The sequence below is a fragment of the Coenobita brevimanus genome, chromosome 78 (assembly GCF_032717465.1).
Source record: "Coenobita brevimanus isolate Jiangsu-jjx chromosome 78, ASM3271746v2, whole genome shotgun sequence".
Classification (NCBI taxonomy): Eukaryota; Metazoa; Arthropoda; class Malacostraca; order Decapoda; family Coenobitidae; genus Coenobita; species Coenobita brevimanus.
The window spans coordinates 34,461,907-34,484,420 of NC_137031.1; the positions used below are offsets into that span (position 1 = coordinate 34,461,907).

The 22,514-nt window shown below is 42.0% G+C and overlaps 1 protein-coding gene across 1 annotated transcript in view; it reads right to left on the reverse strand.

Annotated features, from left to right (window-relative positions):
- Positions 1 to 22,514, reverse strand: part of LOC145408800 (D-beta-hydroxybutyrate dehydrogenase, mitochondrial-like) — a 69,287-nt gene that overhangs the window by 39,089 nt on the left and 7,684 nt on the right. Inside the window, exon 5 of the mRNA XM_080279447.1 lies at positions 21,664 to 21,727. Coding sequence (XP_080135573.1) covers positions 21,664 to 21,727 — 64 coding nt within the window. The remainder of the gene's footprint in view (positions 1 to 21,663; positions 21,728 to 22,514) is intronic.

Consider the following 22,514-nt stretch of genomic DNA (forward strand, 5'->3'; position numbering starts at 1 on the left):
TGAGATTGTTAAAAGATGGAATTTGCTAGGACTAAAAGAGAGAGAGAGAGAGAGAGAGAGAGAGAGAGAGAGAGAGAGAGAGAGAGAGAAATATAAAACTGCAACCCATCTATTTTTCCTGCCAGCTATAAGAGGAAAGCACTCACAAATCTACATCATTATTGTAATTCCCTGAGTCGGAAAACATCGTTATATTTTGTATCTCCAAGGTTTTATATTTTGTCCATAATTGTCCTTATATTTTGTTCTTACTGTCTCCTAGTTTTATATCTTGTTCTTACTGTCTCCTAGGTTTAATATCTTGCTCTTACTGTCTCGTAGGTTTCATTCTATCTCCTAGTTTTTTTATGTTTACAAAGACTTTCTCAAATGGAGGGGTCACACGCGACTTCATTAACCTCATCACTACTTGAGACGTTCCTGTGTTGAGCTAAATCGACATCTGGTATCCCGATGAAGGAGTTAACAGGTCGGGATAAATTTAGCTCAGATTCTTGGGGGCAAAACCAGTAAGCTAATTTCTCTTCCACGTTTCCGTAAACTGATAGATATAAGAGAAACCACAACACGATTTGACAAGCCCAGGTGAATTAAGTAATGAGTTTAGGAACCAACACACACACACACACACACACACACACACACACACACACACACACACACACACACACACACACACACACACACACACACACACACACACACACACACACACACACACACACACACACACACACACCACACACACACACACACACACACACACACACACACACACACACACACACACACACACACACACACACACACACACACACACACACACACACACACACACACACACCCACACACACACACACACACACACACACACACACACACACACACACACACACACACACACACACACACACACACACACACACACACACACACACACACACACACACACACACACACACACACACACACACACACACACACACACACACACACACACACACACACACACACACACACACACACACACACACACACACACACACACACACACACACACACACACACACACACACACACACACACACACACACACACACACACACACACACACACACACACACACACACACACACACACACACACACACACACACACACACACACACACACACACACACACACACATTACATCCACGAGCGCTAAAATCTTCTCCAAGCATCTGAAATTGTAGACCCCAAAATTACCTCTGTCAAATTGCCGTGCCCCTGTACTTTCCCTTCATAGCTGTTCGATATCTGTGCATCAGAGACTGGTAGTACGGGTGTTGAGGGCTAATGAGAACCACCACCACCACCACCACCATCATCCTACCCGCGCTTTTCCCGAGTCAGTCGAGTGAGTCGGATCCAGAAATGGTAAGAGATGCCATGAATCACACGAAAACCTGTTGCCTTTGGTTCCTTTTCTATTTTGAAGGGCGAAGGGGATATGAGCGATGAGACTGAAATTAATATAGAACATAAACACAACGCAAGTGTCAGTCCCTTCAGTACGATGATGTCATTCACATTTCATTCATGCTGAAGCCAAGTGATTTGCTTAAGCTTAGAGGAGACATCTGGTAGTGATGGGTTTAAAAACAGTCACACCACTACAACAAGTTATAAATGTATCATCAGAGTGTGGAAATGACAACTTAAAAATCGACACTTTGACGAAATTTCCTCCTATCCTTCCCCCTGCCCCGTATCCATTTTTCAGCGATGATATGGTCTTTTTTTGTTTATTATTATTATTATTATATTATCTCGAGGCGATTTTGTTTAGCTTTGGAGAGGCATCCGAACTGAAGAGATTTTATCATTTACAACTTCATTAAAATCTTCTCTAATAGAACGGGCCTCCTAAGTTGTTTAAAATAGGCTGACGTTCAGTAAAATCAAATTAAAACGATACCCACGGGCTCAAGGACTGGCAATGTATTGGAAGTTGAAATATACTTTTTAATATTCCTTCAGTGTCTGAGGTAACGGATGGAAGTAGACAATTGACCTCAGTACGTTTATATCTGTTTTTGGTATATTCTTAATAGAATCAAACAGTGTAATTGAACACTGGGGAAAGGTCTCACGGCGAAGATGTTAAAGGAGATCGTTGTTATACCCTGACTGATGGAGTTCCTTTCTAATCTAAATTAAATTTTCTTGTAACGGTCAGAACAAACGAGAAAAAATGACACGCTGTATTTCCCCAGTAAAACGCATCAGAGAGAAAGCACAGGGAAGAGATTAAGTCCTGTATTTCGCTAACGTTTCCGAGCACACAATAAAGAATATCAGCCTGTCAACCACGTTACATCTTTTGCAGCGTATTCTTTGCTGTTTCTAGACGGTTTCTGTGAACTTAGGAAGGACCATTAGCACTGAAGGGATTAATGAAGCCTATAATTCATCCAGTTGGAAAAGTCTCCCAAGTTAAATAAAAAAATTCTGACGGGAGCAAAAATAAAATGAAAACAACGTCCCAGATCAGAAAGGGTTACAGTCTTTCCCGGGTCCTTCATCCCGCCCACTTTATCACTTGTCTTTGTAAACTCGTCATGTCCCACTTTCCCCTCCTGTTAAATGTCAGCTTAATTAGAGATATTGCTTCCTCAGACTTAGAATGAAGCTAAACACGGAAAATTTGGTGATTTTTCCAAAGCATTTATGTGTACCGAACAAGAGGTTGAAAGGTGGGCTATGATATCCTCTTCAGTCAGATAACACTTTTCTTATTTTACTCCTGTCGCTTCCAGACGATTTTGTTCAGTATATGAGAACCCGCTGTTAAGGAAGGAGTAAAGGGCTTGTTTAACCACACCAATCCCAATAGGTCTCCTCTAAGTTGAATAAAATCTTCTGGAGATAGCAAGATTACAGCAAAGACGATCTCGGATTGAAGAGGTTAATGGAGAGTGTAGCCTTTTCAGTACGACCGGCGGTAACGAAAAAAAAAAAAAAACAGTCGACGAAAAGTGGTACTGAGAACATGGGGCAACGTTTTACAAAAATATAAACTGGTAACAGCAAGTTTAAAACATATATGGGAAATGAAAAAGACCTCTTGCGTCCATACAGGTCTGCCTTTTGCACCTGAAAGAAATCTGACAGTAATGACGACAACCCTAATGCGTGCTGGAAAAGGAAGCTGTAAAAGAAAATCACTTATACGGCAAAGGAGGTGAAACGATTGCTTCCATAATGGTCTGTTTTTTCCATCTGTCAAGAATCCAGACGACAACATGACGTAAGCCCTCATGCATGCCGAGAAGGAAACTGGAAAAGAAAAATAGAGAAGGTAATTCGTGAACAGGGCAGATATGTGAAATGGAAATAGAACGATTGCATCCATATATATATATTTTTTTCAATCTGACGAAAAGTTCTGACGACAATATGACGAAAACCTTCATGCATACCGTAAAGGATGTTGAGAGAGAGAGAGAGAGAGAGAGAGAGAGAGAGAGAGAGAGAGTTTCCATTTCAGTGGCGGGCGACAAATTTCAAGAAGAATTTATCTTTTAGGATTTTTTTTAACAGATCATTTACTTCACATGCTTAAACAACCATACCATCACTTTGAAACTGCGTTTGCTTTTCATGCTTTGGTTTGTAAATATTAATTGTGTAACATATTCACTCCCTGACTACAGTGACATTGATCTAGCTTTTTCTTATTTCCCTCAGACGATTATATCCCATTTAGTCAAAACCTCTAGTAGTGAAGGGATTAATCGGTGCTAAATGTAATCCCTGCAACTTCAAAGCTACATAAAATCGCTTGGTTCTATATTTACCTGCCTTGTTTTTGACCTGTATATACTGGGGATCATATTAACTCTCTCAGGACCTTATGAATCCCTCTCAGCTGAATACAAGTTTTCTTGAGTTATCTTCAATGAAACGATACAGTTGTCACGATCATGAGACGTTTATGGTGACAGTATTAATTCTCAGGTTCCTGTGACACACACTCAGTTTAATACAATTATCTGCTGTTAGCTAGAATAGACTACTAGAGTTGTCCCGAGCATGAGAGGGGTTTCCTTTTACTTTGTCTTGCCTTTACAGGAGGGATATAGATTGTTTCTTGAGCACACGGAAATTGAACTAGGCCTTTCCTTCCCCCAGTGTAGCTGATGAACTGGGTGAACTTGAAGTGCATTAGTTATCAGTCCGTTTCAGCTGACTTACAAATTGATGTGACCCCAAGAAGCCAGTTTGGAAATAGTGTGATTTGTATATGACCCACTTGTATTGCAGTCACATTAAGTCAGATTACGGATTTCCTTTCGTGTGTAATAAAAGTCTTATCACACTTATCCATTTTCCTGTCCTAAAATTAAAGATAGAGAAAATTTCGAGAGAATAAGCAAACCTCCAAAGGCATCAACAACTTGCCATTCAAACATACCTCCGACCCCTTAATTCCTCCAGCCTCTCCGTCTCATCAGTCCACCTCCATATTCATCACCTACTTACTTATTCATCTCTCCCTCCAGCCAGACGACCACACAAGAGTTCAGTCTTTACCTTATGATCACTCAGCCTTCCCTCTCTAATCTCTCAACCATATCAATCATCTCTTATCCATATCTTAGCAGTCTCTCACAGCCATCTCACAGCCACCTTACAGCCACCTCACAGCTATCTCACAAACACCTCACAGCCATATCACAGCCACCTCACCTGTTACAGCCACCTCACAGCCATCTCACAACCACCTCACAGAAACCTCACTGACACCTCAAGCACCTCAAGGCCATCCCACAGCCACTTCATAACCATCTCACAGCCATCTCACAGCAACTTCACAGCCACCTATCAACTATCTCACAGCCACCTTACAGCCACCACAGAGCCATCTCACAGCCACCTCATAGCCATCACACAGCCACCTCACAGCCATCTCTCAGCCAAATCGGCCATGTCACTCATATCTAAGCTATCCCTTTTATAATTAGTCACTGCTCATTACCCTACATTCTTGCTTAATGATATGGCATAGCTGAGAGGGTGTGCGACTCTCTCTCTCTCTCTCTCTCTCTCTCTCTCTCTCTCTCTCTCTCTTAGAGGTGAACCGTCTTGGTCGAGGAAGCAACCTGTGATTTCTGCTTCAGAGTTTAATTATTAATTTATGAAAACTTATCACATGCCTGTGGGAAGTTTTATTATTTTTGTCAGTATTCTTATTCTTCTTCTTATTATTCTTTCTCCTTAAATTTTTCTCAGTCTGATTTCTACCCTCACATTTGCTTGCACTGACACCACCGCTTCTCTTTTGGTAAATTTTCTTCGCTTTAGGCAGAACCGATGACTAGTACCTAAACCCTTCACATAAAAACAGCGTCTGATACGTAGTTATGGCAAACACGTCTTCACCCACAAAAACACATAACAACCTTAAAATATGTTTTTTTTTTTTTACTTTTATGCCGTGGAAACAGTCAACAGTTTAGATTTTGTACTTGGTGTGTGTGTGTGTGTGTGTGTGTGTGTGTGTGTGTGTGTGTGTGTGTGTGTGTGTGTGTGTGTGTGTGTGTGTGTGTGTGTGTGTGTGTGTGTGTGTGTGTGTTTTCACTTACGAGACATTGAACTGTATATATACCGTAACCCTGTGTATTTATTGTATATTTTAAACGTCATTTTGTTTTTCTCTTTTGTCTCTAACACCAAACACCTGGATTTCTTCATCCCTTCACCATCTCAGTTTCTCCTCTGCCCCTTTTCTCTCCAGCTGTTTCCTTTAATACTTCATCTTATCTGTACTTTTACTTGCATGTTTTCTCCTCTTTTCGCTAAAACAGTTCCTCTAATAATTTTCCATTCCTCTTTTTATCGCCTGTTTTCACTGCTCTTTACTCTCTTAAGCTTACTTTCTCACGGTTCTGCTTTAGCAACTGCTTTTAGCCCCTACACAAGGAGGACGTCTGTTTTGCTTTATAGTTGCTGTCACAGAACTGTTTTATTTAGTTTTAGGTCAAGTCTTTAATGTGGATGAGTTTTATGGAAATTATTTGTAATAACTTCATTGCGAGAGGCTTCCCCAAAGATCGATAATAACTAACCTATTAAAGATGTCATTGTAGTAAAACATTTTAATCTCACCAGCCCCTGTTTAGGAAATAATATTCCTTATGCCATTTTAACGTAACACAAGGTAATGCAACACCAGCTTATCTGTAATTCAAAATTCACTTCCTCTCTAACATACTCTGACATAACTTATCCAAACCTAACCCAATAAGACAAAACCTAATCAAGCAACTCGTATCATAATATACTTTATTCGTGACTGCATTTTTACATATGAACCTAACATAACACCAACCACTTTACACTTGAATTTTTCACATTCACTTTTATCCTAAACTTACCACATCAAACCCTCACAAACCTAACCCAGCTCATCCCTCACTGAATTTCTACACACGAACATACCCCACCCTGCCATAACTGTTTCCACTTCAACCTTATAAAGACCTAGAGTAAGTGAACCAATTTTAACCCAACTTTACCATTCCAAGGCTTACAGCAAAGGCCTCTTGTAACTCGCGTCCCCATTTCACCTTCTCACGCCGCTTTTTAAAATTGGGCGGGTCAAAGATTTCTAGAACACGAAGGCAATGTGAAAGCTTGGCCGGCAGGGGGGTAGGTACTTTTTTCCGCTTGTGATGTAGGAGAGGGGGGGGAGGGATAATGTGCTGTGGTATAGTTTGGTGTGGTGGTAGAAGGGGGTGGTGTGGTGGAGGAAAGGTACGATGTGGTGTTGTGTAGTGTGGTGTGATGTGGTGTGGTGTGGTGAGGTGTGGTTTGGTGTGGTGGAGTCAGTGATGTCATGTATTTTTGTGTGGTGTGGTGTGGTGGAGGGAGGGAGTAATGTGGTGTGGTATAGGGTGGTATAATGTAATTGATGATGTGTGGTGTGGTGCAGCATGGGGTAGGGTAATGTGGTGTTTTAGTGTGGTGTGGTATGATGCAGTATGGGGTGGGGCTATGTGGTGTGGTGTGGCAGTACGTGGAGTCTGACCTATCACGTAAGCGTCTCTCGTCATGCTGTGCCTCATGCCACCCGTTTCTGGGATACGGGGTGGGAGGTGATTCCAGACTGACTTTTATTTCCTTCTGTTACCTGTACAGAAAGGTAGGTAGATAGATAGGCAGGTAGATAGGTAAGTAGGCAGGTAGGGAGATAGATAGACAGATAGATAGATAGACAGATAGATAGATGGATGGATGGATGGATGGATGAATAGGTAGGTAGGCAGGTAGGTAGGTAGGTAGGTAGACAGGTAGATAGATAAATAAGTAGGTAGGTAGGTAGGCAAGTAAATAGATAGGTAGGCAGGTAGATCGATAGACAGAGAGAAATATATTTGCCGGTAGATATGGATATAGATATAGATACATATATATAGAACTTGGCATAATCCATATAGATAAATTGACAGGTAGACAGATTGCTAAATATGTGGGATGGCAGAAATCAGTCTCATCCAAATATCCGTCATAATTAATTTGAGATGCGTAAAACAAGATTAGGGGAGAAAATTAACTAGTTTTTCCTCAGTTTGTTTACACTGCCGGACGTCTTTAACTCATATCAGCTCAGTTTGAAGGTTCGAATGGGCTAGTAACCAAGGAGATTCATTTCTACCTCTTAATTAAGGCTTACAGAATTTCATGCAATCTCAGCTTTGTCTTCAAGTGTTGGCAGTAGTCCAGCTTCTTCAGGTGAAAATGAAATAACAGTACTTCATTTAATTCTGTCAGGAAAAAACGGAAATTAAGAGTAATGATGTTAAAGCTAGTTTTAACATGACCTCAGTGTGGATGAGTTCTTTCGGTGTGGAATAAACTAGGTCCTCCTTTTGTGGAGAGAGAGAGAGAGAGAGAGAGAGAGAGAGAGAGAGAGAGAATGGGAGGCGGCGGTGTTGGTACTTCAAACAGATTGGTTGTCAGTTGAATCAGGCGAAGTGAAATCAAACCATCTGATCCTGAGGTGCCGAAAACGCAACAGCAACTTGTAATCCAGAACTTGTAGTGGTGTGTCAGTGGTGAGTGGATTGTATGTGCTTGTATAATTTAACACTCGGACTCCTGTAACCCACCAATAGCTAAATAGTGGTCCGTTAATAGCGCTTCACTGGCAGCTCAGCTCATGGCAACTGATGTGTCATGAGAACGGCTCAGGCTGTTGGTGTGGGCGAGGGTGTGGCACTGGGAGTAGGAAATGATGAAGTGATGTACGATAAACACTGATGACGCTGACTGAGCCGTTCCCACAACACACGAGTGTTGTGTCTTTCTTTCCTTCACTCTCTCCTCTTCCTTCTGTCTATAGGGTGACTCTACACTGAGCGACAAGCCAAATGGTTTCCTGTACACCAGGAAACCATTTACTACACTGGGTGGTAACCATATAACCAGTTATGTGCCTGGTGGTTTAGTGCTCCAGTCTGATTGAGCATCGGTAGATTTATATCCAAGGGGTGGTTGGGGTTTATTGATCATATATTGCCACTCAGGGATTGCTGGTCACTTCATCTTAAATGTCAGCACCAACTTGCTTTGGCCCGGGCTCCTACACCCCTCATGGGGCAACATAGGATTGGATGATGGATGGATGAACGGATGTTCAGAAATGAATAAATGCAGCGGAAATTATCCAAATAATAATAATAATAATAATAATAATAAAAGTCTAGATGGTTGGAGTCATACCAGTCGAGTACATGATTTTGACAGAACTTTTGTGTAAGATTAAAGGACATAGTAATATGAGGATAAATTTTCGAGAAGTAAGAACATTAACTTCCCTTCCTGTTACATTGTTTCCAAGTCAACTTTCTGTGTTGTTGTGCATGTTGGTGGTTAGCATCTTGTCTGTAATGGGAAAACATGGAATGATATGTCCGTTGCTGCTATACTCTGTCCACTTTAATTTGACATGAAATTGCCATCTCTCCATCTTAGATATTAAGCTGTGCAAGAAAATAACACTAGAGTATGGTGCTAGTCACGAAGAGGTGTTATAGAAAGGATGTAGAGCAGTAGTACTATTTTATACTGCCTCTGAGCTACGTGAAATAAGCTGCAAAAAGATAAAAATTTTCTTCAAGTGGTGAATAAGCTATTGTCAAGTATCGGTCTTTGTAATGGTATGTCTGAATTCATGCAATCAGAATCAAGCGAGTGAGGTTTTTCAGAAGAACTGATGTGTAGTGACGGGGTCGGAAGTGGTATCGCGTGCTGGGGGGTGCCATGGAAGGTTTGTGATGTGTAAAATTATCCTTAATGTAACGCTGAAGGAGGTGCTTAGAAGGGTGGTTGACCGATGTGAGGAAATCTGTACTGTAGCTTTTGGTGTGCTTTAGGTGGAAGATTTCTTTGTATAGGAGTTCTTGTTTTATGTCTCCTACTGTTGCTTTAGGTCCACTCTTCCTTTGCTTCTAGATTCTACCTGACTCTCTCTCTCTCTCTCTCTCTCTCTCTCTCTCTCCTTGTCTCAACAGTACTACATCTTCCTTTCTTCCCCCGTCTTCCAGTACTTAGTTTTCTCCAGGAACTCTTTCTCCTCATTTTTTTCCCCCCCTTCAGGTCATCTGTTTCCTCTCCATCTTCCCATCCCTGTCTTTCCCTCTTTCTCTCAGACTCCCTCGTCTCTCTCACATTCTTTCCTCTTTCTCCCAGCCTTATCATATACTCCCTTATTGATCTTCCGCTCCCTCTCTTTTCCTTCTCAGTGACGCCGAAAGTGTAACTATATTGATCAGGCCCGTTTCTGTGTGTTGTGTATATTCATCTGCCCATCTTCCGTTGTATCTGTCGATCTGTGTGTCTGTCTTTCAACCTGTCTATCTGTTCATCTATCTGTGTATCAGTGTTATCAAAATATCTCATGAATACTTGACCCGATTAAAGGAAAATTGTCACGTACATTATGTGGGGGTCTGAGAAAAATGTATCAAATTTTGGTGTTGATCGAGCAGAGGTCAAAGTCACAGGTAGAAATAAACGTTCAAGGTCCGGCATTACCTCGTGGATGTTTGATCCATTCTGAATCAAACTTGATTTTTGAGTGGAAGTGATTAAAGTTTGGTGTAAATCGATTAAAGTTTAAGGTCACGGGTCAAATCTATAAATATCGGGCACGGCGTCGCTGTGGTCCCTGAGCACTGTTGACGTACTTATTCCTCTTGTTTCTCCTTCTGACTCTCCTATTTCTCCCCATTGTTATCAACTCTTCCCCCTATCAGTTTTCCCTTTAGTTTTGTAATCGTCGTGCCTTTTGCATAACATGGAGGCACGGACGCTTCAACTGCCTCGTTAAACTGGTGCAACAGTGTGAGGTGGAGGCTTCGAATTATTTACGTGGGCAGTTTTTGTCAAGGTCTTAAGTAGGCGGGGCTACGGAGTGGTTGTTGACCCTTTATCCATGATAGTAACTTTTGCGTTTTATTTCTGGTTCCGCCAGAGGATTTCCTTTTGATCAGGAAGGACATTTCGGACTTATCGAGATACAGATAACAACTGCCATTAACCTTGCCGCGGCGATGACAATCTTTCATTGTATTTTGCTACCACAAGACGATATTCTTTTATTGGAGAAGGACATATTAGACTTAAGTGGTGACGAACAACTGCCATTAATCAATACACTGAGGGGACGATTTCTCCCTATATTCTTGCAGCTACCAGACGATTTGGCATAGTATTAGAAAAAAAATGTATAGATTGTGCATGAGTTATTGAAAAGCTGTAGGTGGTAAGTGTGACTGTACTGTTACTAAATTTGTATTTCTCGGCGCAGTAATTGTTATTGGTCTTGTTATTACCAACTTTAACTTCTGAGTGTTTGATCAGCTTATGCATGTAGATAGATAAACAGAGATAGATAAATATACACACATACACATATATAATAAAGTATGTAGGCAGAGAAAGAGGAAGGAAGAGAGAGTGTGTGTCTGTTACGTAATACTGCCAGTAACATTAAGCCTGGGAACTTGAAGCACGCATCTAGAACAAGCACTTTTGAGTCTCTTTCCGCCCTTTCCCCGCTCTTCTGTTCCCCCACCCTCTTCCGTTCTCCATTTACCCGGACCCTTATTATCACCACACTTTCCCTACGCCACGCGACACTCATTTTTCTTCACAAGTCTCCTGCTAAGACCGCTAAAAATGTACTCCAGTTTGGAAGTGGAGTCCAGCTTCGTACCCAAGATTGGCAAAAACCGGGGCTGCTTGATTATTTGAGGTTCCTGCTCCCTTACTCTACTTCTGTCTTCTTGCCTACATGCTTGCTTGCCTCATTCGTCTCTCAGCCTGGTTGTTTATTTAAATTTCTGTCTCTCGTTTTGAGTATTTGTATCTTTCTCGCCCTGTTTGTCTGTCTGACTGACTCTTTGGGTCTGTACTTCTGTCTCTTTTCTTTCTCTGCCAGGTCGTGCGATTAGTTTTCTGTCTCACTTTTTGGATCTGCCCTGTCCGCCTGCTTGTCTGTCTGTTCTGTCTCTGCTTACGTATTTGACTGGTTTTCTGTTTCTCTTCATGGATTTGTCTTTGTCCTTTGCGCTTACTGTCTTTCTGTTTTATTGGCTATTTATATAATTTTTTGTCTTTCTGATTGGTTTTCTGTCTATCTCACGATGTCTTCCTACCTGGTTGTGTGTCTGTCTCAATCTGTCATTCTATTAGGCTGTCTTTTGGTCTGCCTGTCTCTGTTTTTTTCTATGGTTATTTGTCTTCCTCACTCTGTCTTTCTGTTTGTCTTTCTGTCTGCCCAACCTTTGCTTTGACGTATGTTTGTGTTTTTCTGCCTCTGCCCGTATGTTTCTTTGTGTCTGTTTGGCCTTTTTTTTTTTTTTTTTTTTTTTTCTGCATAGCTGTTTCTTTCTCACGATCTTTCTGTTATACCAAATATATTCTTCTCTTTTTCACCTGTTTCCTTCTGTGTTACTGTTTGATTGTCTATGTTTCACTGTTTTTGTCTGGTTGTACACGTGGCTCTTCGATTTTTTGTTTGTTTGTCTGCCTATCTGTCTCTCTACCCCTTTCTGCGTGGCTGTCTGTCTGTCTTCATGCTCGACTGTCTGTATATCTGTTTCCTTGCTTGGCGCTCTTTCTTTCAAATATCTGTTAATATCGCCTCTTTTTTGTCTCTTCTATATCTCTCCAGCTTGCTTCTGCCTCCAAATGTGTGTGTCTCCTTTTTGCTTGTGTTCCTAGCCTTGTATCTCTCTGTCTACCATTCTATATAGGAAAATTATAAGTGTCCCCCAACGTCTCATCTGTCCTTCCGTCTGTTAGTTGCCCTGTCTCTTTCACTGTGTCCCTGTCTCTATAACTTTTCATTTCAGCTTGTTACTTGTCTGTCTCTCTGGCTATATATCTTTTGGGTTGTGTTACCTGTCTGTGTTTCTCGTTCTGTGTATCTTTTAAATGGCCTACCTGTGTATCGTACAGCCGTCTCTCTCTCTCTCTCTCTCTCGTAATCAACCAACCTCTTCCACCTCACGCCCCTCCTATCCCTCAGGCGTCTTTTTCGTACCCTGTGTGTGTGTGTGTGTGTGTGTGTGTGTGTGTGTGTGTGTGTGTGTGTGTGTGTGTGCGGGGGTGGGAGTGTGAGTGTGGCGTGTGGGTGTAGGTGTAAATGTGGGTGTGTGTGGGTGTGGGTTTGTATGCGCGGAAATATACTTGTCTGTGTGTATGATTGTATGTGAAAAAGAAAATTATTGCGCCAACTGTAGTCTTTTTAATACAAAAGGGAGAAAACTAAAAGTTGGAAACCTGCAAAAAATGATTGCCTTTTCCATGATAACTTGAACGCAGAAAAGGGCCGAAGTCCAGATCCGTTCATTTCGAGATGCCAGGAAATGAAGGGAGGTCACAGGAGGAAGGAAATACTGAGTGAGAAAGACAGTTCCGAGTTGACCATTGTCTACGTGAATGAGAGGATCGGTTAATTAATAAACAGATAGGGGGTGACAGTACTTTGGTAGACGGGTGCTGCGTCCCCCACATAATAGAAGAGGAATGCAAGTCAAAATTTCAGGACCACGGATACCACAGGGACAGGGATGCAACACTGCGTCAAAGAGAGAAAGGTTGAAGGGAGTCAGTATGAGAAGTGAAACTGGTGAGACGAAGAGCCCATATTTGTATGTATGCTTGTGTGTGCTTGTGTACGTGTATGTTTGTGTGAAGAGAAAGGGCATGTGCACGTGTACAGTACTTATGCATGCGTGTGTGCAAGTATGTCAGTGTCTGTCATCTTGCACTGGAGAGTGGGACGAGTATGTGTACAGTCAGAGTAATCATGTGCACCAAATCGTGTGTGTGTGTGTGTGTGTGTGTGTGTGTGTGTGTGTGTGTGTGTGTGTGTGTGTGTTCCTTTGTACAAGTGTGTATCATCTTAAACCAGTAGGAGTGGGTGTACGACCATAGTAATCATATGTACCAGTTTGTGTGTGTGTGTGTGTGTGTGTGTGTGTGTGTGTGTGTGTGTGTGTGTGTGTGTGTTCCTTTGTACAAGTGTGTATCATCTTAAACCAGTAGGAGTGGGTGTACGACCATAGTAATCATATGTACCAGTTTGTGTGTGTGTGTGTGTGTGTGTGTGTGTGTGTGTGTGTGTGTTTACCGGACTTCCGTGACTGAAGCATGTATTTTGTACCCTTTGCGTGCGTGTTTGTCCGTGGAATAACTCGTCCTGCCGGGTGCAATTTCACTCGGTGGGTGTTTGCTGCACTTATTAGATTCCATATAGCTTGCCTTCTGTTTCCCACTTCTGTATTTCAGCAGTAGCATTATCATTGTCATCGTCATCATCATCATCATCATCATCATCATCATCATCGTTTTCTCCTTCGCCTTTGTAATAATCATTATCATCGTCGTCTTCGTCATTGTCGTTGTTGTTTTTTGTTGTCTGTCTGGCCGAGCGTACCCGTTGACAGCAGGTGAGCATCTGTCTCTATGGGGTCGTCTCGTAAGCTCCCTACACAGTTGATGTTGTGTCTGCGTCTTGGTGTGGCATGCCTTCTGTAGTGCTTCATTATGTGTTATGTAGGTCAGTTCTGCAAGCGAGGCACATGTTGTCTGTAATTCCACCCAACCCAAATCTAAACTGGTAACTGAGAATAGCTGGGTGATGTACTTTAAACTTAGCTGGGTGAACTCAAGGTGAACTCGATCAGCTTTATGTAAGAATACCTCTGATGGGTTGACGTCGAGATGGAGGATTTGCAATAAAGTGTTCTGATCGAGGTGTTGTATTGTTCTGCACTTGAAAAAAGTATGTTGGTATTTCGTCATTGCTAGGGATGGAATGTCTGTCGTTCGGTGTCGTCGTGATCATCGTCATCGTCGTCGTTGTTGTCGTCATCATAAACCCATTCCCCCTGTTATTTAGGAGGTGGGTAGGTAGAAGAAGTAAGATAAAGGAGAGCACAAAGGGAAAAGAAAAAAAAATTATCTAACTGTAGGTAGCACTCCCAGTCTCCCATGACTCACTCTCAGCTTAATATAGTCGTCTGGCGTTATCTGAACTTGAGTGCTGGGTTCTCTCAATTAAAAAATGACTCATAGCGACAGATTTGCTTCTTTCAGGTTGCTGTAACTTATTCTTAGGTGAATAAAATCCTTTGGCTTTAGCTGCAATAGAATACTAGAGCTGTCCCTCTCATGAAAGGGTTAATACACAGTAGTAGACCTACTCGGCAACAGAATCCGCTACTCCTTACAAATTTTCAGAGGTATATTGTCAGTACTCCACTTATTATTACTATTTATTTTTATCTATCTATATCTGTCTGTCAGTCTATCTACTTTATCTGTCTATAGCCAGGCGCCTTAATCCTGGAAAGGATGGTCACAAACGAATTGTCTCCCTGTCACCCTTGTCCTTATAAGCTTGTCTTTTCTCCAACTCACATCCTCCTCTCTCATGTACCTCTCCATCTCATCTCTCCATCTCATCCTTGGCGTCCCCCTCCACATTACTCACACTCTTCTAGACAGTCATTACCATGGCCAGAAGCAACACGTCGTCGCTACCAGTATTAAGCCACTGTCATGGTTACCAGTGTCACCATCACCATCACCACGACTACCAGAATCATCCCCATCACTGTACAGAAACTGTCACTTTCATCACAACCAGTGTCACCTTTACCACCACAGAGACTACCAGTATAATCCCTGTCACTGCCGCAGCAACCACTATCGCCACCACCGTTAAGAGGGCCGTAAAGTTCAAGTGTCGTAAGCTGTGATGTTAAGGATGCAGTTTTGACATGAAGAGATGCACATTCAAGGCGATAAAGCAAGTACCTCATGTTCACTTGAACGTTCAGACTGATCTGTTTACCAGCTGGGTGGCAACTAGTCCAGTGCATTACGATAAAAGGTTGCTTATTTTCTTACTCAAAAAAACAACAAAAAAAAAAAAAGGTGGAAGTCTGAAAAAAAAAAAAAAATGTTCATCCCTGGACCAGACACATCAGTACGTCACGCCACAGCAGGATATACTCTGTGAAACCTACAGGATCTCAGCAAACGCAAATATCATAGGTAGTCCTAAAAAGATTCCCGTAACAACAGCAAAATCAAAATAAACGAGTTTTCCGTAACGCTCCCGAATGCCGTGGTTGCTAGGTAGCGCTGTTGATAGAACTCTCATCTTCCTCCTCCTCCTGGAAACGAGCCCACCCACAAGCCGCTGTGGACTGGGAAAGTGGAACAAAAGTGAGCCATGATTCATTTCGATGTGCCTGGACAGATTGCACTGAAAAGACTAACTTATAGACAGAGGGTAAGGCAGACTGAGGAAAACAGTTCCACAACTGACCAGTTGCCTACACGGAGAACTGAGAGTATCAGTTTACTCTTGCATTAGAGAGTTCGACAGAAAAAAGACGAGTGCATGTTACTTGGCGAGTGCTGCGCACACGTTGTAAATATCGATAGTAGAGTGAAAGACATGTAGCTCTTCAGAAAAGAGTAGAGGTTTAAGGGAGTCAAATTATCATCTAGGAGCCCAAATGTAAGTAGTCCATGTTCCCCGCAACGTCCAACTTGACTGATCTGTCAGGTTTGGTGACAACTGTCCCAGCAATGTAGGAGAGAGTCCTTACCATACTCGGAAACAGTCAGGAGCTCAAAACGAAGTACCCTACGATCACGAGCATGTCCAGTTTAGCGTGTCAACCATGGTGACACCTGGCCCTGCAGTTTAAATGTGAGTGACAATGATTTGGGAGTTCATTTTCTTCTAGATTCGAAGAAGCTAATACGGGATGGTAAAGACGACTCCATCATTATCACTGTCCAGGTAGCGGCATTTAACAGAGTACTTGGGGAGATAAATCTGTGTATGGGTTGTGGTGCATTAAAGAACACAAGAAGTAGCTTATGTTCATCAGGAAGTACAGTTTCATTAGTGTATTATTACTGGTGGATTGGACAGATAGTTCCAGCACACACACACACACACACACACACACACACACACACACACACACACACACACACACACACACACACACACACACACACACACACACACACACACACACACACACACACACACACACACACACACACACACACACACACACACACACACATTATCGGGCAATCATGCGTATGACTCTCTCTCTCTCTCTCTCTCTCTCTCTGCGCCCACTGTATTCCCTCGTTTTCCTACCGTATTGTTTCACCTCATCTGCTGTATTGGTTTTTTCCCCATCTCTTGCGTTGACATACCTCACGTTCTGTATTTTCCTACGTCCACTGTATTCTTTGGTTCACCCTTACGTGTTGTATTTCTTGGTTTGCTCATACCTATTTTATTTATTGGTTTGCCCATACCTGTTGTATTCCTTGGTTTACTTACACATACCGGTACTGTATTTTGTGTTTACCTGCACCTACTGTATTCCTTGCTGTACCGAGACTCCGAAGTGCTTTTACTGTACTTGTTACATACCCTGGTTGGTTCATACATACCATGCCCTGTCTTTGTCGTGGTGTGTGAAGACTATGCTTAACCTTTTCCCACTTTTGTGTGTCTTAGACTTTTTCCGGGTATCTCTTATCATCCCAGTTGTAAAGTTGTGCTTAAACGATGTCCAGATTATATAAACTCTGATTTTCCCATGTCCTGGTAGCATGACACTATTTTTCCTGTTATGTAAATCCCGCCTTTCAGACCGAATTATTCAAGTACCTCCTGTTCATTTCTCCCTGTTATTTGTCACTATTAATCCAGTTTTACCACCCTTGTTATATAACGCTGTGATACCGGTTTTTATCTTGGTTATACAGCCTTTTTTTCTGTCAATTATGTGAATCCTGTTTTCCTGCGCTGGTCTCATATTTCTCAAGAGCAAGTCATTCAGGCATCGTACGCCTAGTTTTCTCTTTCCAGAGTATCGCGATTACTATATATACCCCTAACCCAACCTGGCTAAATCTAGCCCTACCCCGCCCACCACTAACAGCCTTACCTAGCCTAACCTGTTCAAACTTAACCTTCCTATACCATACCCAAAACTATCAGCCTAGCTAAACCTAACTTGCCCTGACCTAATCTAACTAAATTAAGCCTTACCCTAATCAACACTAAGCCCTAACCAAACCTAATCTAACTTAATCTAATCTAACCTAGCCGTGGTTAATCAGACTTACCCTACCGGACACAAACAACCTAACCTAACCCAACCTAACCTAACCTAACCTAATCCAACCACTCTTAGCCTAACCAAACCAGATCCACACCCCCCTGGAAACAAAAAGTGCCCAGGTCAAATGCAGTTCGTACATCCATGTCCAGGTTATCAGACCGTGCAAGGCTGAACCTCTTATGTAACCCCCCACCCCCTTTTTTTTTGTACTTAAACCATGAATTTTCTAGGTCCTGATTTTTGTTTCGCCGTGATATTTTTAATCTATATTTTATTACGTTGACGCTGACTTTTTTAGGTCCTGATTTTCGTTTCTCAATTATTAAACTTTTCTGTTTTACTTATATGTTTTTTATACGAATGTCATGGTTCTCTACACCCTGTTTATCACCGTGTTTTTTTCCTTTCTGCTTGATATTTTTTTTTTTATTAGAGTATAGGCCTACCCTGACTCATCTTGACCGTGGTTTTCGCGACTGCTAAATACAAATTTGTACAGATGGTCTGGCTTGCGAGGTGCGGCCAGGATTCCGGGGGTTTCAATAATGTGTCGATGATTGGATGTACAGTATTTCTCTTGCACTGTTTCTCGATCCTACCACACCTCGTCTTTAGCTGGGAAAAAGGATGACGATGATGATGATGGTGATGATGATTTAACTATAGTGTGTCTTACCAAGGGTTTGGTTAGCCTGTTCTCAGCGATGACATAATTCTGCTGTATTCGTGCTGTCACCACACAGTTTTATTCACTTTCAAAGGGATCACTTGTGGTGAAGTCGTTAATGAAGGTTTTATCTAACTCCTCCATTTCTAAATTCGTATCCTAATCTGTATAAAAATCGTCAAAGAATGTACTAACAAAATGCCACCGAATTTGACCTGCTATCTCTCTCTCATGGTAAGGACAATTCTAGTAACACCAGACGGTTTTATTTAGCTAAGAGGGAATCGTAGGAGCCGGAGAAAGTAAATATTGATACCATTAACTCCCGTGATCGGGGTGGCTCAAGTATTCTATTCTAGCTTACGCCAGACGATTTTATTCAGGTATGAGTGAGGTACAGTAGCCTGAGGGTGGTGGTATTCCATTCCAACTAACGCCACACGGTTTTAATGGAGTGGGAATGAGTCGTAGGAGCCTGAAAGTGTTATTACTTGCATCAATAAACCATGACCTGCTTTAAATGTCTCCTGATTAACCCGTGTTCCAGATACTCCTGGGGACGCATTAATAAAAGATCCGAACTCCTTAATTTGATGCTAGAGAGGGCTGCCTTCGTGTGGTGGCGCTGATATAAACGGACGACGCAGCTGCTTGGTTATGCAAGCGTCCCTTAACCGTTTCCCAGTCTTCACTCCATAAATTGGTGCTGGAGTGAGACTCCATGTAATGGCACTGATATAACTCGTCAGCTTATTTTCTGGCTCCACAAACATCCTTCAATAACCTCCTTATCCCCCGACAGGAGGATAGTGGACTGCAGGGAAAAGGCAGCTTATGCCAGCAGCCTACCTGGTTCACGATTCAGCTGGTCCAAGGGCGACAACAACAGCAAAAGTAACTTAAGTATACTGGCGCACTATTGACTTTAGGGTATTCCTGTTATCTGCACACGACTGTGTTTAATTTAGGAGAAATTTTTCCATCCGTTTGGCTAGGGATACAGTAGCCTCCATCAACTCCTTCACTACAAGACCATGCCCACCAGTTGGTCTAGGGGCCGAATATATGATTTTGCCCCGTAAACTTGACCTCCAGCAAATTTCTCTTAAAACTGAATTATTTCATTCTTGCCTTCCCCTTCTCCCTCTCACCAGCTTCGTCCAAACCAGATCAGAACTATGTGTGTTGACCTCGATCAGTGCACATGATCTTTAACCCTTCCCAGTGACCATGACGTTGAACTGATTGTTTTGAAAATTGAATCCCATTCTCCCTTTATTTTGTTAATAGGTCACCCCATTGACTGATTCACAACCCTTCCACAAAGTTTGTCCCAAATGAGATCAAAGCTGTTGTATTTATTCTGTTCACACGTGGACATATGGGTCGAACTTGGACCTTACCTTGTCACTTGAACTTCTGACCTCAAAATAGAATCTCATCGCTCTTGCATTACCCCCAACCCTTCCACCAAATTTGGTCTAAAGCGGACAGAAACTTTTTAGATCTGGTCTTCCTAAGTCGAACTTCGACCTACCCTGTGACCTTACCCTATGACCAATTGTTTAAAAAATAATAAGACAGCGCCTTGGCAGACCCTCAGTCACTCCACCAAGTTTGGTTAAAATCGAATTTAAACTGTCGGCGTTATTTTGATTACACACACACACACACACACACACACACACACACACACACACACACACACACACACACACACACACACACACACACACACACACACACACACACACACACACACACACACACACACACGTCAGGCAAAACAACACCCGCTTTCTCATCGCGTGCGCAGATGTAAAAATCATCCGGAAACCAAAAGAGTAAAGCAAATTCTACTTCGCTGGATTCAAGAGGTGAAGCTTAAGAATGTTGAGAGAGAGAGAGAGAGAGAGAGAGAGAGAGAGAGAGAGCACGGGGGGGGGGTGTTGCCCCCAATATCAGGTCCTATTTACAATCTGGTCTGAGAGGTCCGAGTTTTTATCCACTTTTGGCATTATCTCACCCCCTGTACTGGATTTCTCATTTTCTCGCTTTTGCTGTTCAATTTTCACTCTCATTGCTTTATTTTTAGCTGCTCTCTCTCTCTCTCTCTCTCTCTCTCTCTCTCTCTCTCTCTCTCTCTCTCACTTTTATTTGTGATATAAAAAAAAAAAATACAATAGATAATGATAGTAAGGTAATATAATCTAAGTAATGTATAGAATCCCGGTACAGATAATATGAATGATAAATGAGGCAAGCTACCGTAATGCACCGTTCAACCTAAACCAGAATTATTGATTTATTATACATCGTACGTTCGTCTTTTAATTTTCAGACCACATGAAAGTTCAGAGTAAATTATATGTTTCTTTAGACCTACGGGTAAATTTGCAATATAGGTAAAACATTAATCATAATTGTCAGTGGCCTATAGAATATTAATACCGTTCGTCAAAAACTAAAGCATTAACACGTTTCTTTGTCTGCCTCTAGCAGTGGCCTCCTCCCTCACATTCAGAGACTTTCATTCCGCGACTCTCCCTCATTCCCACCTTAGGAGTTTTCAGACTTCTTAAAGGGTTTCACTTCATACTGAGCAGAAGACCACACGATCAACTTGACGCAGCCACTTAGGAGCTGGAGTTACCCTTAAGAGAATAAAACCGTCTTGAGCCAAACGGAATATTAAAAAAAAAAGAAAAAAGAAAAAAGAAAAAAAGGCCACTCCTTCAATTGGTTTTAATCCTGCAAGGGGAAACGTTTCTTGAGCCGAAGAGAAAACTGTACAGATACTCGTACCTTGTGAGGCCACTACCCTCAGAAACATTACTTGAGGCGGCTGATTTAATTATTGTGAGGTGATCCACAGTATTAAAACAAAAAATACAAAATATATTCACGGGCAATAATGATACGTTGAGCTCCTGTGTAATCCAGTTCCTTTAACTGTTGGCACACCCGTACACAAATACTAAATACTGGTCCGAGCCACACTGATTATGTCATCCAAAATGAGGATCAGATGATTTTTATTTATTACCGTATAAGAAAGAACTAGAAATGAAGGAAGTGGTTGGTGGTCAGCTGAAATTCAGACTTTGGGTAGATGGTTGAACAAGGAGCCACGGTTAGCCACCCCCGCCCTCAGCCTTCACTCTTCACGTATTCGGCTTGGTCCTCCTAACCTTAACCCTCAAGCCACTGACATTTATCTTCAATCTTAACCCTGACCCTTAACCAGTAACCCGTGACCTACCTTTGGCCTTCCTGACAAGAGGAAGGAAGGCTTTGGTGACGGCGATGAGACCCACTGTATTGACCTGAAGGAGAATGTCCCAAATCAGAGGCTGCCACAACATCAGTACGTACAGTTGCAAAGAAAAATATTGTCCCGCCTTTTGGTCTAACAATCGTGAAAACTCTAACCTAATATTCTGAAAAGTGTGAAGGGCTCAGATGATCAATTTACTGGGGTTCGAGAATAGCTGTTCACTATCTTGTTGTGTATATATCGTAATAAGGTAGGTCAGTATTTATGTCCGCAACTGTGCATTAGTGAACCGTAGCCTCTTCTCACATTCTAATCCTACTTTTGGTTTGAGGAATCTTGGCCAGGGTTTCGCATCTGAGGAGGACCTTTTTCCTGTTCGAAGCTTTTCCAAACCGCTCAGATAACAGTGCCATCGTGAACTAGTCCTCATGCAGCTGAGAACAACGTCGAACTACCACCTTTTCGCTCAGTGTGAAACTCAAGGGAAGGATTAAAGGGAAAACAGAAACTGTGCCTCGTGAATATACAGTCAAGGACATAAATCTCCTAATATTCCACACAATCTACTTCACGGTTAGGGTATGTCGGTTAGCTTTCTGTCTGACACATCATACATCACGATAATCATCTATGGACACAGAGACATACCAAGCCTCTCTCAGCCTAGGAATATCAGCCAGCAGAGGAAAGGGAGAAGTATGCAATGGTGAAATACTAGGCGAACATTAATTTGTCCATCTACTGTAAAAATTAAAATGCAAAACTATGTTTTGCATATAATTGGATATTGACAAAACCTCTAAATTATCAATAGAAATATAACAAGTATGACGACA